Source organism: Vipera ursinii (genome assembly GCF_947247035.1).
Source record: "Vipera ursinii genome assembly, chromosome: 1".
Lineage (NCBI taxonomy): Eukaryota > Metazoa > Chordata > Lepidosauria > Squamata > Viperidae > Vipera > Vipera ursinii.
In genome coordinates this window covers 291,054,582-291,075,977 of record NC_139512.1, presented here as the reverse complement: position 1 = coordinate 291,075,977, position 21,396 = coordinate 291,054,582, and the positions used below count along the sequence as shown (strand labels likewise).

At 36.6% G+C, this 21,396-nt stretch overlaps 2 protein-coding genes across 2 annotated transcripts in view; one reads left to right on the top strand and one right to left on the bottom strand.

The window, feature by feature from the left end:
- The first annotated feature begins 230 nt into the window (after positions 1-230).
- NDUFAF7 (NADH:ubiquinone oxidoreductase complex assembly factor 7) lies at positions 231-18,474 on the top strand. Its single transcript, XM_083373339.1, has 10 exons — positions 231-400; positions 3,745-3,908; positions 5,573-5,653; positions 6,672-6,782; positions 7,802-8,009; positions 8,682-8,740; positions 9,833-9,946; positions 11,402-11,545; positions 16,569-16,742; positions 17,348-18,474. The coding sequence occupies exons 1-10, from the start codon at positions 241-243 to the stop codon at positions 17,549-17,551; spliced, it is 1,419 nt and encodes a 472-aa protein (XP_083229465.1). The 5' UTR covers positions 231-240; the 3' UTR covers positions 17,552-18,474.
- Positions 18,475-18,665: 191 nt separating this feature from the next.
- Positions 18,666-21,396, bottom strand: part of PRKD3 (protein kinase D3) — a 67,833-nt gene continuing 65,102 nt past the window's right edge. Inside the window, exon 19 of the mRNA XM_083352481.1 lies at positions 18,666-21,262. Coding sequence (XP_083208607.1) covers positions 21,089-21,262 — 174 coding nt within the window. The 3' untranslated portion in view covers positions 18,666-21,088. The remainder of the gene's footprint in view (positions 21,263-21,396) is intronic.

The window sequence follows — 21,396 nt, the reverse complement described above, 5'->3', positions numbered from 1 at the left end:
GACCCACCTCTCAACGGAAAGGACCTGGAAGATAGGGAGTAAATAAACGAACGATAATGAAGCGCCCCTGGCTTCTTAAACATATCGGGGGGGAAAGGCCTCGGTTGCCTAAGAATATGTGTAGAACAACTGTGACCTTCGACTGTAGGTCGAATTGGTTATTTAAAGAAAGAGCCCTTTTATTGAGCTGCCAGGACTTGCGCGCGGACGAAAAGACTGACAAGGACGAGAAGGGGAGGCATGCGGCTCGTGCTTTCAGGATATGCTGTGTTGCAAACCGCGCGCTTCGGCGTGCGGTGCAAACGTTCCATTGGTTTCCCTAGGAGCAAAAGCAGCGCAAGGGGCTGGGCTGGCCATTCGGCCCGCCAGAATACGCAAGTCTGTGTCCCTTTATCCCGAAGTAAGTCTTGTAGATCTCGGTGCTGTTTGATGCCAAATAAATGTGCCCATTTACAACTTTAAATTATAGCGGGTTGGAGTTTCCGTGAACTTGACGGCTTGCTCTGCATCTCCTACAGCATGTGCAAGTACCTCCACTTCCAACTAAAGGAGTGTGTCCTTCACTCGTTAAAACTACCAGCCAAATCCCGAGCCTGCTGTTTGTTTGTTAGTATCAGACAATAGCTGGTAGATGCTTCTATCTACAGTGGCTGGCTTCATCAGCTGCTCCTCTTTAAGATAATAAAATAACCTTTATTATCACTTTTTATTATTACCACTTTTTCTGGGTACACCCTGGCGCACATTAAAAATGAAATTCTGATGCATACTCTCAAAAGAAAATGTGTGTTTATGCACACACACGCAAATATATAAAATCTCAATACACATACATACACATCTATATCTTAATCACAGTCCATTTTGAATACATAGTAGAAAAAAGTCTGCTATGTATATGTATTTAATATGGGTGGATAATATCTCTGTTAGTCATTATGATTAAAATCTGCCATTCCCTTGCCACTCATTGCTACATAGGGCTGGTTTTATCCTAGAACAGCAGCTATAAGAAGCTGCTATGATAATGTGCAAAGGATAAATTCTGCAGTACTTTTATCCCTCTCCAGATGCCCATGCTCCCAGATATCTCCAGGACCCTCTCTTTCATGTATGCTTTACTGCTCTGTTGCACTTAACAATGAGAAGGGATACTTAGGATCTGCTTTTTAGGATGTACTTGGTGGGAAGCCTATGGCAGTGTTTTTCAACTGTAACCCTCTTCCTTTGTAATAATATCTCCTTGCAATTCAGGAAAGTCTTGAAAACATCATTGTTCCACAAACTTTTAATATTTACAGTAATTGTATCTATTATCAGCATGTGTGCCTATGGCTGGTTATTTAGCTTTATTCAATTTTATTTTATTCAAGTTTGGCGGGTCGAATCCCAAGTGCCGCATAACAGAGTGAGCGCCTGTTACTCGTCCCAGCTTCTGCCAACCTAGCAGTTCGAAAGCATGGAAAAATGCAAGTAGAAAAATAGGGACCACTATGGTGGGAACATAACAGCGTTCCATGCGCCTTTGGCGTCTAGTCATGCCGGCCACATGACCACGGAGATGTCCTCGGACAAGCGCTGGCTCTTTGGCTTTGAAACAGAGATGAGTACCGGCCCCTAGAGTTGGAAATGACTAGCACGCATGTGCGGGGGAACCTTTACCTTTACCTGACAATTTTATTAGATGTGGTTGCGCAGTGGTTAGAATGCAGTACTGCAGGCTACTTCTGCTGACTGCTGGTTTCCAGCAGTTTGGCAGCTTGATTCTCACCAGATCCAGGTTGACTCAGCCTTCCATCCTTCCGAGGTCAGTAAAATGAGGACCCAGATTGCTGGGGCAATGTGTTGACTCTGCAAACCACTTAGAGAGGGCTGTAAAGCACTGTGAACCAGTATATAAGTCTAAGTGCTATTGTTATTCCTATATCCTGACTTTCTCCTGCAAGCTCAGTACTGTACAGTTGTATCTTCATAATAACCTTGAGGTGGACTATCCTAAAGAATTAGTAGCCAGTTTGAGGAATTTAGTCAGCCCTGTGATGGAAGCCATCTACAAAAAGTTCATTCAGGTGCTCAGAATCTGCAATTTTGAAATCAGTAAAGAGAACAAAGAAGTTGTGAACCCATTTAGATTAGATGTTTTGGATGCCAAAACATTTTGATACAAAGCTACTTATTGTAACATTCTAAGATTTTTATCACATTAAACAATAGCAGAAATGGCACATATTCGTTAAAATAGGCCAGAAGCTAATAAAATGCAGGATTAAAAAGGAGCACTTTAAAAGGGCTGATCAGTTGCCTGAATGTTGCACAAAATTAAGTAAATGTTAGCTTAGTCCCTGTGAAGTTTCAACTTCTCTAAATGCCATTTGAATAACATATAAAATGAATAGTTTGAAACAGTGGCGTAGCATGGGTTGTCAGCACCCGGGGCAAGGCAAGTAATTTGCGCCCCCTAACCCGTGGATTTTAGCACTCGAGTCTCTTCCACTAGCTCAGGAATTCTGGGAGTTGAAGTCCATGAGTCATAAAAGAGCCAAGGTTGCCTACCCTTGAGTTAGGTTCAAGGCAAAAAAGGGTCTCTGGAGAAGAGGGAAAATGATAGTTTAAAACTGAAACAAGGCAACTTTAAGGTGCCTCAGCTGTGATTTAGGATGAGACAAAGAGAGGACATGGCGTTGAAAATGGTTAATGGGGCATGTTTGTTCCACTCTTAGTGGATGTCAAGATAAACCCCACGAGAGAATGACCTTACAACAGATGTGAATAGGCTTGGACTACATTTGTAGATTGAGTGCATACATCACATGGAGCGATGATGGGCTTCATCAAGATTTATGATCCCACAATTGGCTAGTTTTCTCCATCTTGTCCTAAACCCTGGATACCAACCACGGTTTATGGCTTAGCATGTGGGGTGGGGTGACCCAACATGTTAGGCAACAAACAATGACTTCCAACTTACAATGCCTCAGCTTCCCAAGGTTATTCCAAAGCCAGAAAAGCCAACCAACCCACCCTGCAGCTTTGCCTGCTTAGGCTGAACCCCAGGAGTTCATACTTGCTGTGGCGCCTGACCTATTTTCTGCCCAGACGCTGCTTATCCAAGCCAAGCCGCCTCCTTCTCTTTGGCACCTCGCCCCAAAGATTCGCCGGACTGGCTGGAAACTCTCGCTGCTGGCGACGTGTGTCGGGGGGGGCGTCCTGATCGCCTCCTGCAGGGGGAACCCAGTGGCCACAGAGAGTCAATACGGCAGGAGGAGGAGGAGGAGGAGGAGGAGGAGGAGCAAGCAGCCGCAGGTGCGGCGGCTGCAGTTGTTACCTTTACCTCCGGGAAAGGAGACGGGGGCGGGAGCTGGGTCGTGGGGGGCCGGGCTTGCAGGTTGAGAACCAAGCGGAGGAGAGCCGCGGCGGGAGAAAGAGAGGGAGGCGAGACGCCGCCAAGCCTCCCCACCCCCACCCAAGAAAGGAGGCGATCCGCAGCCACGAGAGGACGGGATCCCGCTCTGGCTGGGCGCAGCGAATGCGGTTGCTTTCTATCCTCCGCCCACTCGCTCACTTCTCCGACCCTCAGTGAAGCAGAATCGTCCCCCTCCGGCGAGCTTAATGGGCGCCCCCCCAGATGTTGCGCCCGGTGCGGCCGGCCCCCCCTGCACCCCCCACGCTACGCCACTGGTTTGAAAAGTACTTCACATATTACAACTGATTACTTGAGAATATGTCATGTTTCTTTTTATGCAGGTTTTTCCACTGTATTGAGATGCCAGCACTTTAGTTCAGAAAATAAAGCAACAGACAATAGCCTCATGACTCCAATGCTGAAACATCTCATTATGAAAATAAAGTCAACTGGTCCTATTACAGTGGCTGAATATATGCGGGAAGTTTTGACAAATCCACTGAAGGTATGATCAATGACACTATTAAAATGTAAAAGTCAGCTTTGTGGAATTAAAGCTCTAATTGTTTATATGAACCAAACCTTTAAGAAATCTAGTACTTTATTCTTTAACCATTTGAAGCTTATCATTTAGTACATATTTTTATTTGTGCACTGGATAAAGCATAAAGTTTAGTAAGAAAGACTGCAATTTTCATTAGTGGTATGTTCAAGGAAGAGACAAATACCCAAAGTTTCTTCCTGTTGGATTAACTGTTGCTGTTTTCAGTGTTGTCTTTGCGACACAAGGAAAGATTTTCTGTTCAGGTTGCAAAGTGGGGAAAATGTTGCTTTTATTCCAATTATTCTTCCTACACTCAATATATAACTGTGTGCTTTTTGTTGCATATGTCTCCTGTAATAACATCTTATTTGACTGTTTGTTCTTGTTGATCAAACTGATTGGAAAGATTACAATATTCTGCTATTCCATCCTTAAACGTATCATTGTACAAATGTGCTCTGCTACAAATATGATTTGTATTATAGAATAGAATTCTTTATTGGCCAAGTGTGGTTGGACACAAAAGGAATTTGTTTCCGCTGCATAAGCTCACAGTGTACATACAAGTAAAACCTTAAAACTTGGTTGTTTGATCTTGCTGGCCTGGACTGAGGGGGGTTTAATTTAATTTTAATTTAATTAGTTTAATTGTGGGCTAGTCTAATTTAATTCTATTTTAAAGTGTACTTATTTGTATTGTTTTAACTCGCCCTGTAAACCGCCCTGAGTCCTTCGGGAATAGGGCAGTATATGAAATTAAATAAATAAATAAATAAATAAAATAATCATGATCATATACAATATGAAAATACATTCATCACAAATCGTGAAATACAACACTTCATCATAAATCATAAGATCCAATCCTTAGTGATAGTCATAGAGTACTAGCTAAGCAAACAACATAAATCATACTAGGGTACAAAAAAACCCCAATATAAATTGTAAGATACAAGCAGCAAAGCTATAGTCATAAGAAGATAAGGATAGGTAGTAGGAAAGATGAGGAGTATCATAGTGATATAGCTTTATTAAATATTTTGACAGTGTTGTAGGAATTAGTTGTTAAGCAGAGTGATGGCATGGGGGGGAAACTCCTTATGTCTAGTCGTTTCTGCTTTCTCTCATGCTAAGTTCAAGAAAAACAGAAATGAAATTCCATGAACTCATAACCAATAAAATGGGGTGGGTGGTTCTTACCATTATGATGATGAGAGAGAGAGCATATTCAATGGAATTTATATATTAAACAAATAATAATTTATTTTCAGTCATACACACACATTAGTATCCTCCCAAAGGATCCCTGCTTGTCCCTTCTCTTCTACTCAAATAAATATCCCTGTCATTTTAAACTATAAGTAAGATGTTACACAAGGGATTTTTATTTTCTCATCTGAAATCTTATTTTTACATTGCAAGAAAATCTGTTACATCATTTCAACTTCCAATTTTTATTTGATAATATTGCAAAGTATGGAACCCTTCATGTTTTCTTCATCCTTCTTAAAGAACTGTTATACATTTTCTGAATTAAAGCTGACTAGCAGAGGAATATAATCAAAGATTAAGATTTTGAATGTTGCAAATAATAAACAATATTTATATTTTTTCTCTTTCCACAGGGATACTATATGCATCAAGATATGTTTGGAGAAAAGGGAGATTTTGTTACTTCACCTGAAATAAGTCAGATTTTTGGAGAGGTAGCTTTTAAAAGTATTGTTATTTTTTCATGTACATCAGACATGTCAAACTGCCAGCCCGCAGACCAGATGTGTCACGCTGAAACCACACCCACTCCATTGCTGGCAGTGGGGAAAAAGTTCCTATATGTCATGTGGCATCACAAGTTTGACTTGCCTGATGTACATGATTATCTAGGTTACAAGCATTTAAGATAAAGCAGTAAAGGATTAAAAGTAATTTCAAAAGATTTGTCAAACTTAACAAAACTGCATTTTCTTGATGTTGTATCTCTTAATGTTTACACCTAGCACTTCTTATCTTGTCATTTCTAAGAACTTTGGCTAGTGACTGCTGATTATAGATTATAAATTATAAAAATAGTAATGTCTGAATATGCTAGAATGTTTTTTATCATTTGTTTCTGGGCTCAAATGGTTAACAGTTCTTGAGACATTGTGTTTTGTAACTGATATTTTGTGATTAATTTAGAATTTGTTATCTTTTTAATACTATCAAGATAATCTACTGTTTGAATTTCTACTTAATCATTTTGATATGAATTGGTAATGTAATTTTTTTATATTCCTTTCATATTGCTGCTCTGTTTTGGACCACTCTGAATTCATCTTTAGTTCTACTAAATTCTGTTTTGGTCATACACCACAATGTCAGATTTAAGGTTTAGCTGCATTAAAGAGATATTTCTAGAACTTGGAAGAGAGACACAACAAGGATAATTGGGGAGCTAGAAACAAATTTCCCCCACCAGTTGAATATTATTTCCAGTATTAGAACTGGTGATCTAGTCTATTTCCTTGGGTGGCTCCAAGGTCCACCCAATGCAGTCATAAACTTTTAACTCCTATTAATTTCAACATTATTTACATAATTTCATTATGTGCAAAATATGTGGGGAGTTTTACTTTCCCTGTGATTTTTGAAAAATATTTTATATATTATATATACACACATGTATCACTCAGTTTATAAATATGTCTAGTTTTGCAATTTAAAAGCTTATTTTTTTTTCTTCAGTTAATAGGTATTTGGTTTGTTAGCGAATGGATGGCTACAGGAAAATCTCCAAAATTTCAGCTGGTGGAACTGGGCCCAGGTAGAGGTAGTCTTATAGATGATATTTTAAGGGTAAGTAAAAACAGTCTTTGTATGTATTGTGCTGGGTAGTGAAGAACAAATTTGCTCAATTTATTTTCTGTGACATAATTTTTCAAATTTAACTTCATTCTTTCCAGTTCTACATCAGCTTGCAATTGTTTAAGTTTGCACAAAAATATAAACATACTTTCATGCACCTACAAATTTGTATGCATGATGAAGACTGTTTTCTTAATGTGCACGTTTTGTAAGCTCTTACCTTATATACCTTTGATACATCATTTACAGTAATGTACATATTTTGTCAGATTGTTGGATCACTAAACAGCATTTCAAAATTCAGAAAAGCAGAAAGTAAAAGTGTCTTCCAATGTTGTCTATTTGTTCAACTGTCAAATGTCTATTTAAGTGTCAGTTTTGTATCTAGCTATATGTTAATTACTTGCTTTTATTTATTTATTTATTTTTAATACCAAACAGCAATAGCATTTTAGGCTTTTATATTGCCCCATAGCACTTTACAGCAATCTATGACCAGTTTACAATGTAAAAAGATTACTTGCATATTGCCCCCAACAATCTCAGTCCTCATTTTACTGACCTCAGAAGGAAGGCTGAGTCAACCTCCCGCCCTGCCAGAGTCGAACTGCAGGCTGTGGACAGAGTTTGCTTGCAGTACTGCATTTTAACCACTGCGCCACCAGAATCAATTTGTAGAAATTCCAAACTATTATATGCTACCTGAGAGATTTATCTCAATGATACAGAACTGGTATCAAGTGGGACACTGAGGCTAATGTCATATTTAGGATATTGCGCTATATTCGCAAGAATAGGCAAGCTTGAAAAAAGAAAGAAGAAAAGGACAAAAAGTTAATTAAAGCCTGACTTTAAAGATAATGAGGGCAGCAAATAAATTTGACAAAGATTAGATTTATCCAACAAAATAAATATGTTAGATAATTCTTATTTCCAAATCCAGTTTTGGGTGGGTGACTGGGCAGACAGATAGTAGATGTAAACTCTAACTGTATTCTCTGTGCTTATAGGTTTTTACTCAGCTGAGCTCCATACTTGCTAACTGTGAAATTTCTATTCATTTGGTGGAAGTCAGTCCAAAATTAAGTGAAATGCAGGCATCAGTGCTAACAAAAGAAAAAGTAGAGTTGCCAAAGAGCTCTAATGCTTATATGCACAGAATTAGTAAGACTGGAATACCAATTTTCTGGTATAGAAATTTGAATGAAGTGCCAGAAGGTAAGAACTACTTCATTTATTGCTTTTCAGTCAGTAGTTGAGACTGAGAATTATTTACTAATCAATAATTTGTTAGAATTAAGATAAATTTTGCAATGAAGGGAGATAATCTAGAGTTAAGGTACATGTAGCTATAGTTTGGCTTTAATGAGTAAGAAAACATTTCATTCAAAATATCCAATTAAATTCTTGAAAGAGTCCATTGTTTATCTCTGTAAACATAATTTTTCAGTAGACCTTCATTTTGTATTTAAGAATTATTTCAGGAAATGTTAAGCCTGTAACATCCTCTTGCATTTGTGTACATTTGTATTCTATCAAGTTCATTTTATTGATAAATATAACCAAATTAACCCAGAAGCCTTGATCCATTAAGGTTTCAAATGGGTATCGACTCTTAGTAATCATCTAGATAGAAAGATTCTCTCCAGTAATCAACAGTCATTTTTTTCTCATTTATCCATGCAGTTTTCTTGATAAAGTAAAATAAAAGCAGTTATTCCTGCAACATATTTTGAAATATAATTTGAGTACACTAAAATCATAAATTTTGACCCATGATCTAGCTCAAATGGGTCATTCATAAAAATAGTTCCTAATAAAGATTTTGGCTGTATGTTATAAAAATGGAGGCATTTTTATTTTAACTGATCCCTTTTCCCCACTACCTAGGCAACAGTTTTTATTTAGCACATGAATTTCTTGATGCTCTGCCTATTCATAAATTTCAGGTATGACCACACACTACTATGACATTTGGATTAAAATTTGTTCAGTGTTTTTATATTTGCTGAGGGGTGGTAGAAATACTGACTGCATTAATATAGTCATGGGATATTTTTTACCTCAAGATAGCCATTGCAATAAATTCTATGAGGAATGTATTAATGTGACATTATTTGCAAATAAGAAAAGTCACTTCATCATTGAGAGTTTTTCAATTATATATTCTTTAATATATATAAATTGGAGTTTTTATATAATATTAAATATATAAACATAAGTATACTTACTCTATTACATAAGTTACAAAAGCATGAAAGAATAATGTGATTATCATTATGAATTTGAGAAGCCCTGTGCACAATCACAAATGCAAGATAAGGAAAGATAAAATTCCTTACTACAGATAGTCCACAACAGTAATTGTGTTCACAATTTCGATCATAAGTTGTGAAGGTCATAAAGCAGGGTCACCATGTGACCCACCCAATTTTATGACCTGTTTTGCAGTGATTGTTAAGCAAATGATGCAGCTGTTAAACGAACTCATTATACAAAAGTCATCTAGTCATGGGTGATCATGCCCTATTAGATGTTTTATTACTAACAAATGCTTTAAGACTTAGAATTTAGTTCTGAAATTGCAGAATTGTGTGTGCAGACTACCATCATAATTAATGTAATTTCTGTGCTTCAGCAATTCTTTGCAACAAAATGCCAAAAGAAACGCCTACACTGAGATAGATTTTGCACTTCCTTCTTTTTTCATGGTCTACAATACACTTTAGAAATGCTGCTTTTATGTGCATATAGGTACATTTAAAAACAAAAATCTTCTAACTGAATAATTAAACTTAAATTTGTGTATGAAGTTTTATTGTTAATCTAAATACTGAGCTGGAGATATACTTCCATCGTACAAGTTGCTAAATGAAAATCTTTCAATGTTAGTCTTTTAAAAGTTTTACATAACACCAGAATTAAAAATTATTAGGAGGTTTTTAAGTCCAAGATTCATGTTTTAAACAAGCCTCATCAGAAGTGATAATTCATTTATTCAATGAATCCACAGTATTCTATTTTGCCTTTTTAATTAACAGAAAACAGAAAAAGGGTGGCGTGAGTTGTTGATTGATATTGATCCAGAAGCTTCTGATAAGCTGCGATTTGTCCTTGCACCATCTGCCACTCCTGCCTCAAAATCTTTCATACATGTAAATTTCTGATTATTTTAATTTATTAGGTTGTATAATCTGGTGGGTTTTTCTTTTGAAATTGTACTGCAATTCTGTAATGGTTCAAGACCATCATTCTTTAAAATGTATTTACCTGAAGCAGTCATAACTGTTATAAAATCTTTTCTGCTTGTATTTTATTCATTTCTCTTGTCATAATATGGAAAAGCTACATCAGATAGAACTAGACATGTAATATTCCTTTTTTTGTTTTTAGAAAGGCAGTAATGGTCTATTTGCTTCACAGCAAAGCATTATGCTTGTCACCTTGATTTAATCAAAATGTTTAACACAATTAAATTAAAACTGATGTCATATATTCTAGTTTAGTCAACATATGCATCAGAGGTAACCTCTTTTTGTGACTTTCAGGAATCTTTTACTAAGACAGTATTTATGTAATTTATTGCTGTATTTCTTTTAATTTAATTTTAATTTAATTTAATTTAATTTAATTTATTGAGATTTCTATACCGCCCTTCTCCCAAAGGGACTCAGGGCGGTTCACAGGGCATAAATATAAATGACAATACAAAAATTAAAAGACAATTAAATCAATGCCCAAGTTAAAACAAGAATAATAAAACAAGCCTATAAAAACCCATGTACCCCCATCAGGCCAGACCCGCTAGTTCAAATAAATGGGTCTTCAACCCGCGACGGAAGGATCGGAGGTCTGATGCCGTCCGGAGCTCAACCGGCAGTTGGTTCCATAACGCCGGAGCACCCACAGAGAAGGCCCTCCCCCTGGGGGCCACCAGTCGACATTCCTTGACAGGAGGCACCCTGAGGAGGCCCTCTCTGTGGGCGCGCACAGGGCGGAGGGGAGTCGACGCCGGCAGCAGGTGGTCCTCGAGGTATCGCGGACCCATGCCATGTAGGGACTTAAAGATCATAACCAAAACCTTGAACCTTACCCGGAAGACAACTGGTAACCAATGCAGCTCACGGAGCAAAGGTGTAACATGGGAGTACCGGGAAACTCCCAAGACAACTCTCGCGGCCGCATTCTGTACCAGTTGGAGCCTCCGAGTAGTCTTCAAGGGAAGTCCCATGTAGAGAGCATTACAGTAGTCTAGGCGAGAGGTCACGAGCGCATGAGTGACCGTACACAAGGCCTCCCGGTCCAGATAGGGCCGCAACTGGCGCACCAGGCGAACCTGGGCAAAAGCCCCCCTAGTCACGGCCACTATATGATCCTCCAAAGTGAGTCGTGAATCTAGGAGGACTCCCAAGTTGCGAGCCCTATCCACAGGGGGTAAAAGAGGTCTAGAAATTGAAGTTCTGTTGAAACACTCCTGTTCCCTTAAAAACATGGTGCTAAGCAAGGAGAGTAATAATTCCATAATCACTGTCCTTTACACAAGATGTATATTGCAACATAATATTATGGACCATTTCAACATCTATAGTTCAACTTAAATTTTATATTAGGATCAAGAATCCAGAGATCATGTGGAAGTATGTCCTGATGCTGGTGTCATCATCCAGAAGCTAGCTTCTAATGTTGAAAACAATGGAGGAGCAGCACTAATTATAGATTATGGTCATGATGGAACCAAAACCGATACTTTCCGAGTAAGTTGATTCATATAACTTCATTGTAGTTTGAATATGTGGGTTTCAGTTGGGTGGTAGAAAGTGGGAGACGGACAAACAGCAGAACTTTCTTTTTTTAAAAAAAGGTTTTATTGATTTTTTTCATACAGTTCAAAAGTACTTATTCAACAAACATGTTGTCTTTTATCATTCACTAATACAATTTGGATTCCTAATCCCTTATTCTTTTCTCCAGCCATTGATAAAATAAATTCCAAGTTTAAAAGTATTCTGTTTCTTCTTTTTCTTTTAACCTCAAAGTAAGTCTGTCCATTTCCACACAGTCTAGTATATTTTTGTAATTATTTCTGCTTCTGGTGGTATTTCTTCATTTTTCCAATATTGTGCGAATATGATTCTTGTTGCTATTATCACATCTAAAATCAAATATAAAGCTTTTCTGGCATTATACCTAATTTAAAAACTTCAGGTTTAAAATCTACATGTTTTCCCAACATCTTTTCTAGCCAAGTATGTATTTTTGTCCAATATCTCCTTGCTTTAACACATGTCCACCATACGTGGTAATAGGTACCCGATTTGTGTTTACATTTCCAACATCTATCTGACATATTTTTAAACATTTTTGCTAATATTGCTGGTGGCAAGTGCCATCTATTAAACATTTTATATAAGTTTTCTATATAAGAAGTTGACATTGTCAATTTATAATTTCTTTCCCACAGGTTTTGCACAATTCTTCCTTCTTCATCTGAATAAATCATTTTAGAATCTATTGTCTCTTTAACATACAGCTACTCCTCTCTTTTTTTGTTGTGCTGATGCATAATAGAGTTTCCCAATTTTGGGGTATTCCAAAAGTTTATAGTATTGTTTTTTTATATGTGTCCCTTGCAGACAAATTATATCACTATTTAATTTCTGTAATTTTTTTAAGATCTTGTTTCTTTTTGATGGGGAATTCAGTCCATTTATGTTCACTGGAAAAAAAATCCGTTTTCCTTCTCCATTTTATTTACTTATATTTAGGTCTTGTCTATCTCATAGTCCTCTGCTCTCTTGCCATTCCCTCACCCTCTTGATCTGGCTTCTTTTTCTCTTTTTCTGTTTGTATAGTTGTTTCTTCTGTTGTTTGTTCTGTCTGTTTCTGGCCTTTTCTATCCTCTTGTTGATGTACTTTTTCATCCAGGAATGCTCTGTTTCTTTTGTCAAAATCTTCTGCCTTCAAAACTGAATCCAGTCGATATCTTGTATTGTTAAGAGTTGCATTGTTCCAGTTGAGCAAGATTCCTTCTGGAATTAACCATCTAAAGTTTACATCTTTTGCAATTAACTTTGTAGTCAAAAAGTGATATTGTTTTTGAGTGTCCCTTATTCTCTTAGGGATGTGCTTTAACACCACAATTTCTTTGTTTTTATATTGTAATGGATCATCCCTAACTCTTCTCAGTATCTCATCTCTTATTATTTTCTTTATAAATCTTACCTGAACTGCTCTAGGCAATTTGTGTTTCCTTGCATAGCTTGAATTCATTCAAAATGTTACATCCACTTCCATGTGTATCTCCACTCTATCTATTTTTAGAGCTTCCGCCAGTCGATTGATAATCACTTCTGCTATATCTTTCTCCTTGTCTTCAGATATATTTTGGAATCTTAAATCATGTACAGCTTTCTCCATTTCCAAGGCTGCAACTGCTCCTCCTAAGCTTTGATTTGCTTGTTCTAGTCTTCCATTTCCTTCCATTAATGCCTCTATTTTTTATCAGTTTCTTCTGATTTGTGTTCCATTTTCTTAATTCTTTGTTCTTTTTTAGCAGTCATTTGTTGATGGGCATCAAATTGTGTCTTTATGTCAAGCATTTGCTCATTTAGCTTATCAAAGTTGTTTTTGGTCTCTTCATGATTTTTCTGTATTGATTCTTAGACTAGCTATAGTGTGGCTTGCATCTCTTTGAAAGCTGTTTGTTTTTTCTCGTTGTAACATTGTTTCAATAGATCCCTGACTTGCTGGACTAGATGTTCCAGAAAAGGGTGCAGAAGAGGATTGTTTTTGCAATGTTAGTAAGATTTGGTGCACTAATTTTTCAGTTGAGCAGGTTTTGTAAATCCACAAAGAGAGAAAAGAGGGGAAAAAAGCCAACTGCCTTAGGCTATTATCCAACCGTGAATCAAACCAACTGTTATAGGCTAATCCAAATGTTCTAGTTAGTTTAAAAATATAAAAAGCCCTGTTTCCAAGTAGTTTCTATTATGATTATATCCAGAGTCAGAAGATACGATTGTAGAAAGTCTTTTCTAGCATAGAGTCACAAAGTTCTTTTGTTTAAACAGGTATTAGTTCAAGGGCGGGATATAAATGGAATTAAAATAAAATAAATAAAATAAATAAATAAGGTCAGCAGTTTCTCCAGTTCTTCTAATGTTATTGTAGTATCTCCGTTCACTAACAGATGTCCTTAGTTACTGTATTGTCTATATCCAGGTTTAAGAAAGTTCTTTTTAAGTTACTTTCTCACAAAAATTAGGTAAGAAAAAAAAATTCACATTGTAAAAGTTAACCAAATTTTCTTTAAATCAGTCCCAATACCTTTTTTGTATATTCTTTTGTATTGTTTAATTTTGTTCCCCAATTTAAAAAAATTTGCCACTTTCAACTCCCTTCTTTCCAAGTCTTCCTGGGATCTTTGTTTTAGAAATTTTTCCAATCAGGGGATTTTTATTTCCAAGTCGACAGGGAAGAGAAATAGGAAAAAAAACAGTTCACCCAGATCTCAGCATGTAGTTGACAATCAGCTGTTCGGCAACATGCCATGGCATGCCACAGTTCTTCGGTTTTTTCCTGGTTGTCTGTGACTTGGGCTGCCTGTGCATTTACAGGCAGCCTTTCTTCTGTCCATTTGAAGAGGTTCCTCGGTTCGTTTGGGCCGACCGCCATTAGCTCCAAGCTCCCAAGGTTTCTCCTTCTTCGTCACCTCTCCAGAGCAACTTTCTGACTCCTTGGGTTCTCCAGACAGAGCGAAATCAGGCTAGGAAATCGAAGCTCCGATTTCTTTTGCCCATCTCTTTTGCCCACCAATCCGGAAGCCCAAACAGTAGAACTTTCTATTCCTATGTACAAATATTCAGATTTATTGCACTCTATTATAAGTTATTTATATTGAATGAAAAGTTACATCCTTTTAAAATAAAAATCATAGATTTGGAAAGGGCGATTTATGCCATCACCTGTAAACTTGTGCTTAGTACAAAACACTGGTGAAACCACAGAGATTCATATCCAGCTTCTTAAATTCATTCACACCTCTCTCTTAATTGATTCCATGTGAAACTGCTCTTATCACTAATTTTTGGTATTCTAGGATAACAGAGACTGTGTTGTCTTTTTTTTCCTATGCACTACCTCTTCTAGTACTCAGATTGCCTTGTCATCACCGTATTTTTTTCATGTGACAAACATTTCAGCGTCCATCCCCTGCTATTGTCATTGCCTTTTGTTGTATCTGTTGTAATTTCTTTTAATCTTTCATAAAGCGATGCACCCAAAACTGAGATGAAGTCTGAACAATGCAAAATACAATGGAATTAATGTTTCCTATAATTTAGAAACTGTTTTTCAGTTTGGTTTTTTGGCAGCTCTGGCACATTGCTGATTCTATTGGGCTTTTTTAAGATGATTTTCACACATATTGTTCCCAGTCCAGATATTCCCCTTTGTATGCCTCTGCATTTTTTCCTGTTTCTTAAGTACATACTTTTGCATTTACTGTTAAGTTTCATTCCATTATTTTAGCCCATTTTGTTAACCTATTAAGTTATTTTTGAATGTTAATTCTATCTTCTGGAGTCCTGGTTGTCGTACCCAGTGTCATCTGCAGATTTGATAAGCATTATTTCCCCTCTTCCTATACAGGGAGAGTACATCCCCAGGACTGAATCTTGTGGCCTCTAATTTAGTATCTGATGTCAGGGCTCCAACTGTGAAAGGTTACCAGCCCAGCCTGTGACAGCTATCTAAGAGGAAAGCAGGAATGGAAAAAACGTAAACATTTGTCTCCAATAGACAGGCCTGAATGTATGGAAAAAGCTAATCTAAAACCTCACTTTATAAAAGCAGGATATGAAGTATGATCTGATATAAATTCTGTTGCTCTCGCCCCACACCTCCGGGACTGTCAACTGGGTTTTATGGCTGCTGTTCCAATATGCCAATGAAGATTATGTTTGCATTTCATCCATGTCTCTGAAGAGCTACCCACTCGTTTGAACTGCTTGACACTTTACTCTTTATGAAGAACTATCAATTAGCTTCTAAGGCTATGATTGTTGAGCCAGCCTTAGATTCATTTTATAGACTCACCATCAAGACAGACATATTATGAAGGATAGTTTGTCCGATACTGAAATTAAGATATTGTACACGACAACAACAAGGAGTTACTAGTCAGAAAACGAAGTAAGAGTAGCCTGCTTTGTTACTGCCAAATCCATAGTGGCTGCTGAGTATTGTTTCCAAGCACTTACCCAGCAATCACTTGCAATTTACAGGCTGTCTGGTCTGTCTTTCCAATGATACTCTTCTTCCTCCCCAGATGAGGAATGTTTACCTCTTTTGTTATCTGCTACATCATATTGTCCAGGATTTCTCAAATATAATTAATAAAGATTTCATGAAACCGTTAACAAGTTTAATATCCTTGAATGCAGTCCATTGGCCCTAAAATAATTGAAATAATTCACATTGAATAGTCCCTTTGTTTCATCAGACTCAAGCTAAATTCCAGATCTTCACAATTGCCTAGGTACCTACTTCCTTTTTAGAGAAGACAGAATCAAAATAGGAGTTGATTAATTTTCTATATTATATTTCATCCTTTATAATACATTCTTCTAAAAAAATATACAATGCGAGAATTCTAATTCCCTGACAAATAGGGGAGCAATAATCAGGACTCCCATCTTCAAAAATAAAATTGACCACACATAACCTAATAGAGCACACAGGTGAACTTGTCTATTTTATGTTTTCTATTATTTTCAGGGGTTCCGTGGTCATAAACTGCATGATGTATTACTGTCACCAGGATCTGCAGATCTCACTGCTGATATAGATTTCAGCTACTTGCGAAGAATGGTACAGAAAAGAGTAGCCACTTTGGGACCTTTAAAGCAAAAGGAATTCTTGAAAAATATGGGCATTGATGTTAGATTGCAGGTGAGGTCTAATTTTGTAATTAATTTATTCATTAATAACCTGCTTTTGCAAGAGCTCAAACCAACTTACATAGGGAAATCCTTTCATTTTATCCCAACAGCAACCTTGGGAGGCAAGATGGGCTAATGGAATAACTATACATACAAACATATACACCCACCATTAGCCCAACATGTATTTATATTTATATGTACATACATACATACTGGTAGATGTGTGTATGTATATGCGTGTGTGTGTGTATACACATATATATATACATATACATATATACATCATACACACACACACACATATATCCCATTAGCCCAACTTACAAAATGTATTGGCTGCCCATCTTACCATAGGGTAACCCTGAGTAGCTTACAGTTGCACATACTTAAATATAAAAGTTACTGTCAGACCTTAAAACTAAGGACACATGGAGAGGGGGACGGGGGAATCTGTTATTAATCCATCAACCATCTCCATTGCGCTGTGCCCCTATAGGGACCCCAAGCTAACTGGGAGCCACGTTTTTAGGCCCTTAAGAAAAGATAGGAGTTTCCCGGGTTTAAGGTGGATTGAAGCTAGGTTTGGAAAATAATATCTTTTTTTTAATGTAGGTTCTACTGCAGAATGCTGATGATGCAGTCACTCGAAGTCATCTGCTTCAAGGTTATCAAATGCTCATGGATAACATGGGAGAACGCTTTTATTTTTTTGCCCTTTTACCTCATTGCAGACTTAAGGCTTCACATCAGTTAATGAAGCCAGATCACTCATTTTCAACAACTGTTGCTGGCTTTGGAGAACTTTTATGGAAGTGAATTTCAAATCAGAATATGCATTCTAGTAAAAATCTAGATTTTCCATAAGGATCTATCCTTAGATCTATCAGGAAGACAGTTGAGTTACTTAACCGTGGAAGATTTCAGTCATACTCCTGTTACATGGCCAATATAGGGAATCATTGATAAGTAAAATTAAAAAGATAACAATGCTGCTGAAAAGGAAGAGAAGTTTTAGATGGAAAAAACGCACAATACTGCACTGTGTAAGAGTTTCATAATTAAGTTTGCTCTTTAATCCCCCCTGAGAATTTCCAAATTTTGAGGGTTAAGTAATTTCACTGTCAATTCTTTGGGTGATGTAAATAACAGTAGAGGTAGTCCTCAACCTATGACCATTCATTCAATGACCACTCAAAGTTTTAATGGCTCTGAACAAATGGTGGTTAGGACCAGTCCTCTGAGTGCTAACTGCCCCAGCATCCTGCAATCTAGGTAGCTGGCAACCAATTCACACAATTGGTTGCAGCACTCCCATGATCGTCATTGGCCGTCGTCCTTGCTGACTTCCTCAGAAAGTCAATGGGGAAGCCAGCAGGGAAGTGGCAAGTCTTCCCCACCTGTGTGCTCTTCCCAGCTCCTCTCACCTTAAACCATGCCAACCGCATAGACCCCTCCGTGCGCTCCCCAACCCTAGGTGAGGGATTGCCTCTATGGCTACTAGTGAGCAAGTGGCCTTCAGAAAACAGAGCTAGTACAAATTGAGTAACAGTGACGGCTCCTTTTCATTTGTAAATGTAGCTTTGTGTACTATTTTGTTGTAATAAATGGTTAATGCGATAATATGCTGTGTAATTCATTTCAGAAAAATGAAGGACAGAAATATAAGCAGTGGCTCATTCTTGCTTTTTAACATAAGGAGCCTGTCCTAATTTCTGAGGAATCCTTCCTAAATTCCACAACTATTATATCATGCTTATAATAATAAAACATCCAACATGACTTGGCTAAACCAAACCTATTCAAAAGGCTGCAACTCAAGTTTGCTACAAACTAGTGCCAAGAATATCATTAAAAACTGGTTATTGTGTCACATTTTAATTCAATAGTGCATCTTAGTGAGCTTAAGGAAAAATCTAGAACGGGGTCTGGAACCAATTTCACATAAGATTCAAACTAGCTTGACAATAGTGTAATACTAATCATTCTAATATATTTCTATAGATCTCTTACAGCAAAAATCTTTTTATGAATAGAAAAAGCACAGTAGGGAAATAAAATTTATTTTCAAGCTTAGAGGATATTTACAAACAATGATATATATAAAAATATAAAAAGTACTTGACAGTGTCTTTTGAGACTATATGTTTTACTAAAGTATTTTCTAGAATCAGTACAGCACTATTTTTCGATGAATGCAACTTACCTCAAAAAGAAATATTAATGCTAATGCAATTCTGGGTACAAATTCATCTGGGATAAATGCCAATTTAAAGCTTTGATGCAGTAATTTAGGCATTCAAAGGAACAGTTTAAGAATGCTAGCTATGCAATTTTATTGTTGTAGAATATGAGTAACAGCTATTATAGAATAGAAACATTCCAGTTATTTTTTTTCTTTGGCCCCAATATCCTTTGTATTCTTGTTCTACTGCTATATAACATTGTTATCCTGAAAACAAAAGAATAACCTAAGATGTGTAACATGAAATACAATACATTCTCTAGAAGTGACTTGCAGTTATTTAAATTATAGCTATTCAACTTTCTACAGTACATACTCACTTGGAAGTAAGTCCCATTGAACTCAGTGGGATATATTTCTAAGGAGACATATACAATAGCTCTGTTAATGAATTCCACTGGGAACATCTGTGATTCTCTTTGGGCATAAATTTATAAAAAGACAGGGGAAAACAGGTATATTCCGTTCTAGTAAAGATTAGGCTGTGATTTAGGCTTGTTCAGTCATTTTCAGTCTAACAGAATACTTTCAACTATATATACCGTACTATATCAACTTCCAGCATATCTAGAAGTACTTTTGAATATTTCCTTTCAATCACTGAAATCAGCAAGACATATTTATCATCCCCCATCTCTGTAGTGGATATTTTTCCCAGCCCTGATTCTAACATCTAATATGGGAAAGATAGCAGTTGGCAAATTATTAGTTCATTAACAAGAAAAGAAAGATACGTTTTTCTAGATTTAATTCTGATTAACGCTTTACCTCTGTACATCTTTCTCAGTATAGTCCCTCACTTTTTCCGTATCTAGTTATTAAGCGTTAAGGAATAATCTTATTAATAAAATACTATTTTTCATTCCGCAAGAACTCATTCTGTCTGTTAGTATTGATGAGGATAAAAATGAATTATATATAATGGTTATAATTTTCTGCATTTTACTTTCCATCATACTGAAAAAGGTTTGTCCATTATAAACAATCTGAAATTGGGATATTGGAAAAATGCTACAACTGAAAATAGGAGTGTTTGACTGACAGACAAACCAATATAAAAATATTAAAAGAAAATATTCTTTTCATATTAAATAATTGCTTTAGGTTCCACTGAAGCTTTCTCATATTAGATGCACTCAAAGTGTCTAGAAACCTGCTAGAAGGATGGAAAAGTAACAAAAGCATTTTTATTTCGGAGTGCCTAGGTAATAAAATGGTCAATGAATCTTGCAATTTAAAAAAGCTATCTGCAGAGATGAGAACACATTGTCAGAACTTAGTTCTTGTTGCACTTGCTGTAACTTGTACAGTGTGTATTGTATTCAGGTACTATTACTGTTCTGTATTCCCATAGCTTAACAAATGTCTTATTAAATTATATGCCTCCATGTTCAGATCTAAATGGTCTGAACAGCATTATTGGTTCCCATCATCTTTACATTTCCAAAGTATATGCAGTTCACTTACAAATAATCAGTTAAAGGGATTTTTTTTAATCAAGTGTTTTGGGGGAGGCATGCAACAGATTTTCTTTCAAACAGCATGAAACTGCTCAAACCACATCCAAAATATTCAAAATTACCTGTTTCCCATTCAAAACAATAATTTCACGCTTGAAAAGGATATTTGCAAAGTTTCATGAAGTTTTGTACTCAAGACATTTCAGAATGAAACGTTTTACATATTTCTAGTTTTTGGTCATGGCGTATGCGTTCATGGTTCTTTATAGCTTCCTTATAAATGTTATCTAAATAGCAGAAAATATCTTTGCCTAATTATTTACTAGAAAACATTAAAAATTATTACTGTGTAAATTACAAAAAAAGAAAATTCCCATACATCAAGTCTCTGTGTACATAAGCTGTCAGTAACATCTCTGTGATGTACCAATAAGGCAATATTACAGAAATATTTCATGGCTTTTAACTCAGTGCTTGGATGATATTCATAATCATAGAAACTAGAGAGATAAAGATGCTTCCCAGATGTCCATCCACAAAGTGATGCAGGATCTTGCCTTCATAGTTTTTAGAGACTGAATCATCTGAAGAGCCAAAAGCATCAATTGTTCCAAAGTATCAGAACTTGGTTAAAATGCTTTTTCCAATGAATCATGGATCTTCTTCCATATCATCTGGATTAGGAGCCATAATGAAATGTTTGGGATATACAAGATTGTGTTCATATGCATGTTCTTCCCAGCGAGCATCATCGCTCTCATGGGTAATGTAGCGTTCTCCAATGCGAGTTTCAAACTCTCGAAGATCAAGCCAAGTTTGATAATCCTGCAAAGAGAAAAAAAATTAGAATGGAAAATTTAACAATATTCAAAATATAGTACAAACTCACTTCCCGATGACCACACTGATGCATGAATTTGTGACAAAAATTTCCTTCAAAATAACACTTTTTTTCTTTA

Bases quoted from the DNA above. Each gene is read 5' to 3' on its own strand.
- NDUFAF7 (XM_083373339.1), top strand. From the start codon at position 241: ATGCGGCTCGTGCTTTCAGGATATGCTGTGTTGCAAACCGCGCGCTTC. The intron at 401-3,744 runs GTAAGTCTTGTA...CTTTTTATGCAG, and splicing joins CTGTGTCCCTTTATCCCGAA to GTTTTTCCACTGTATTGAGA. The intron at 6,783-7,801 runs GTAAGTAAAAAC...CTGTGCTTATAG, and splicing joins TTATAGATGATATTTTAAGG to GTTTTTACTCAGCTGAGCTC.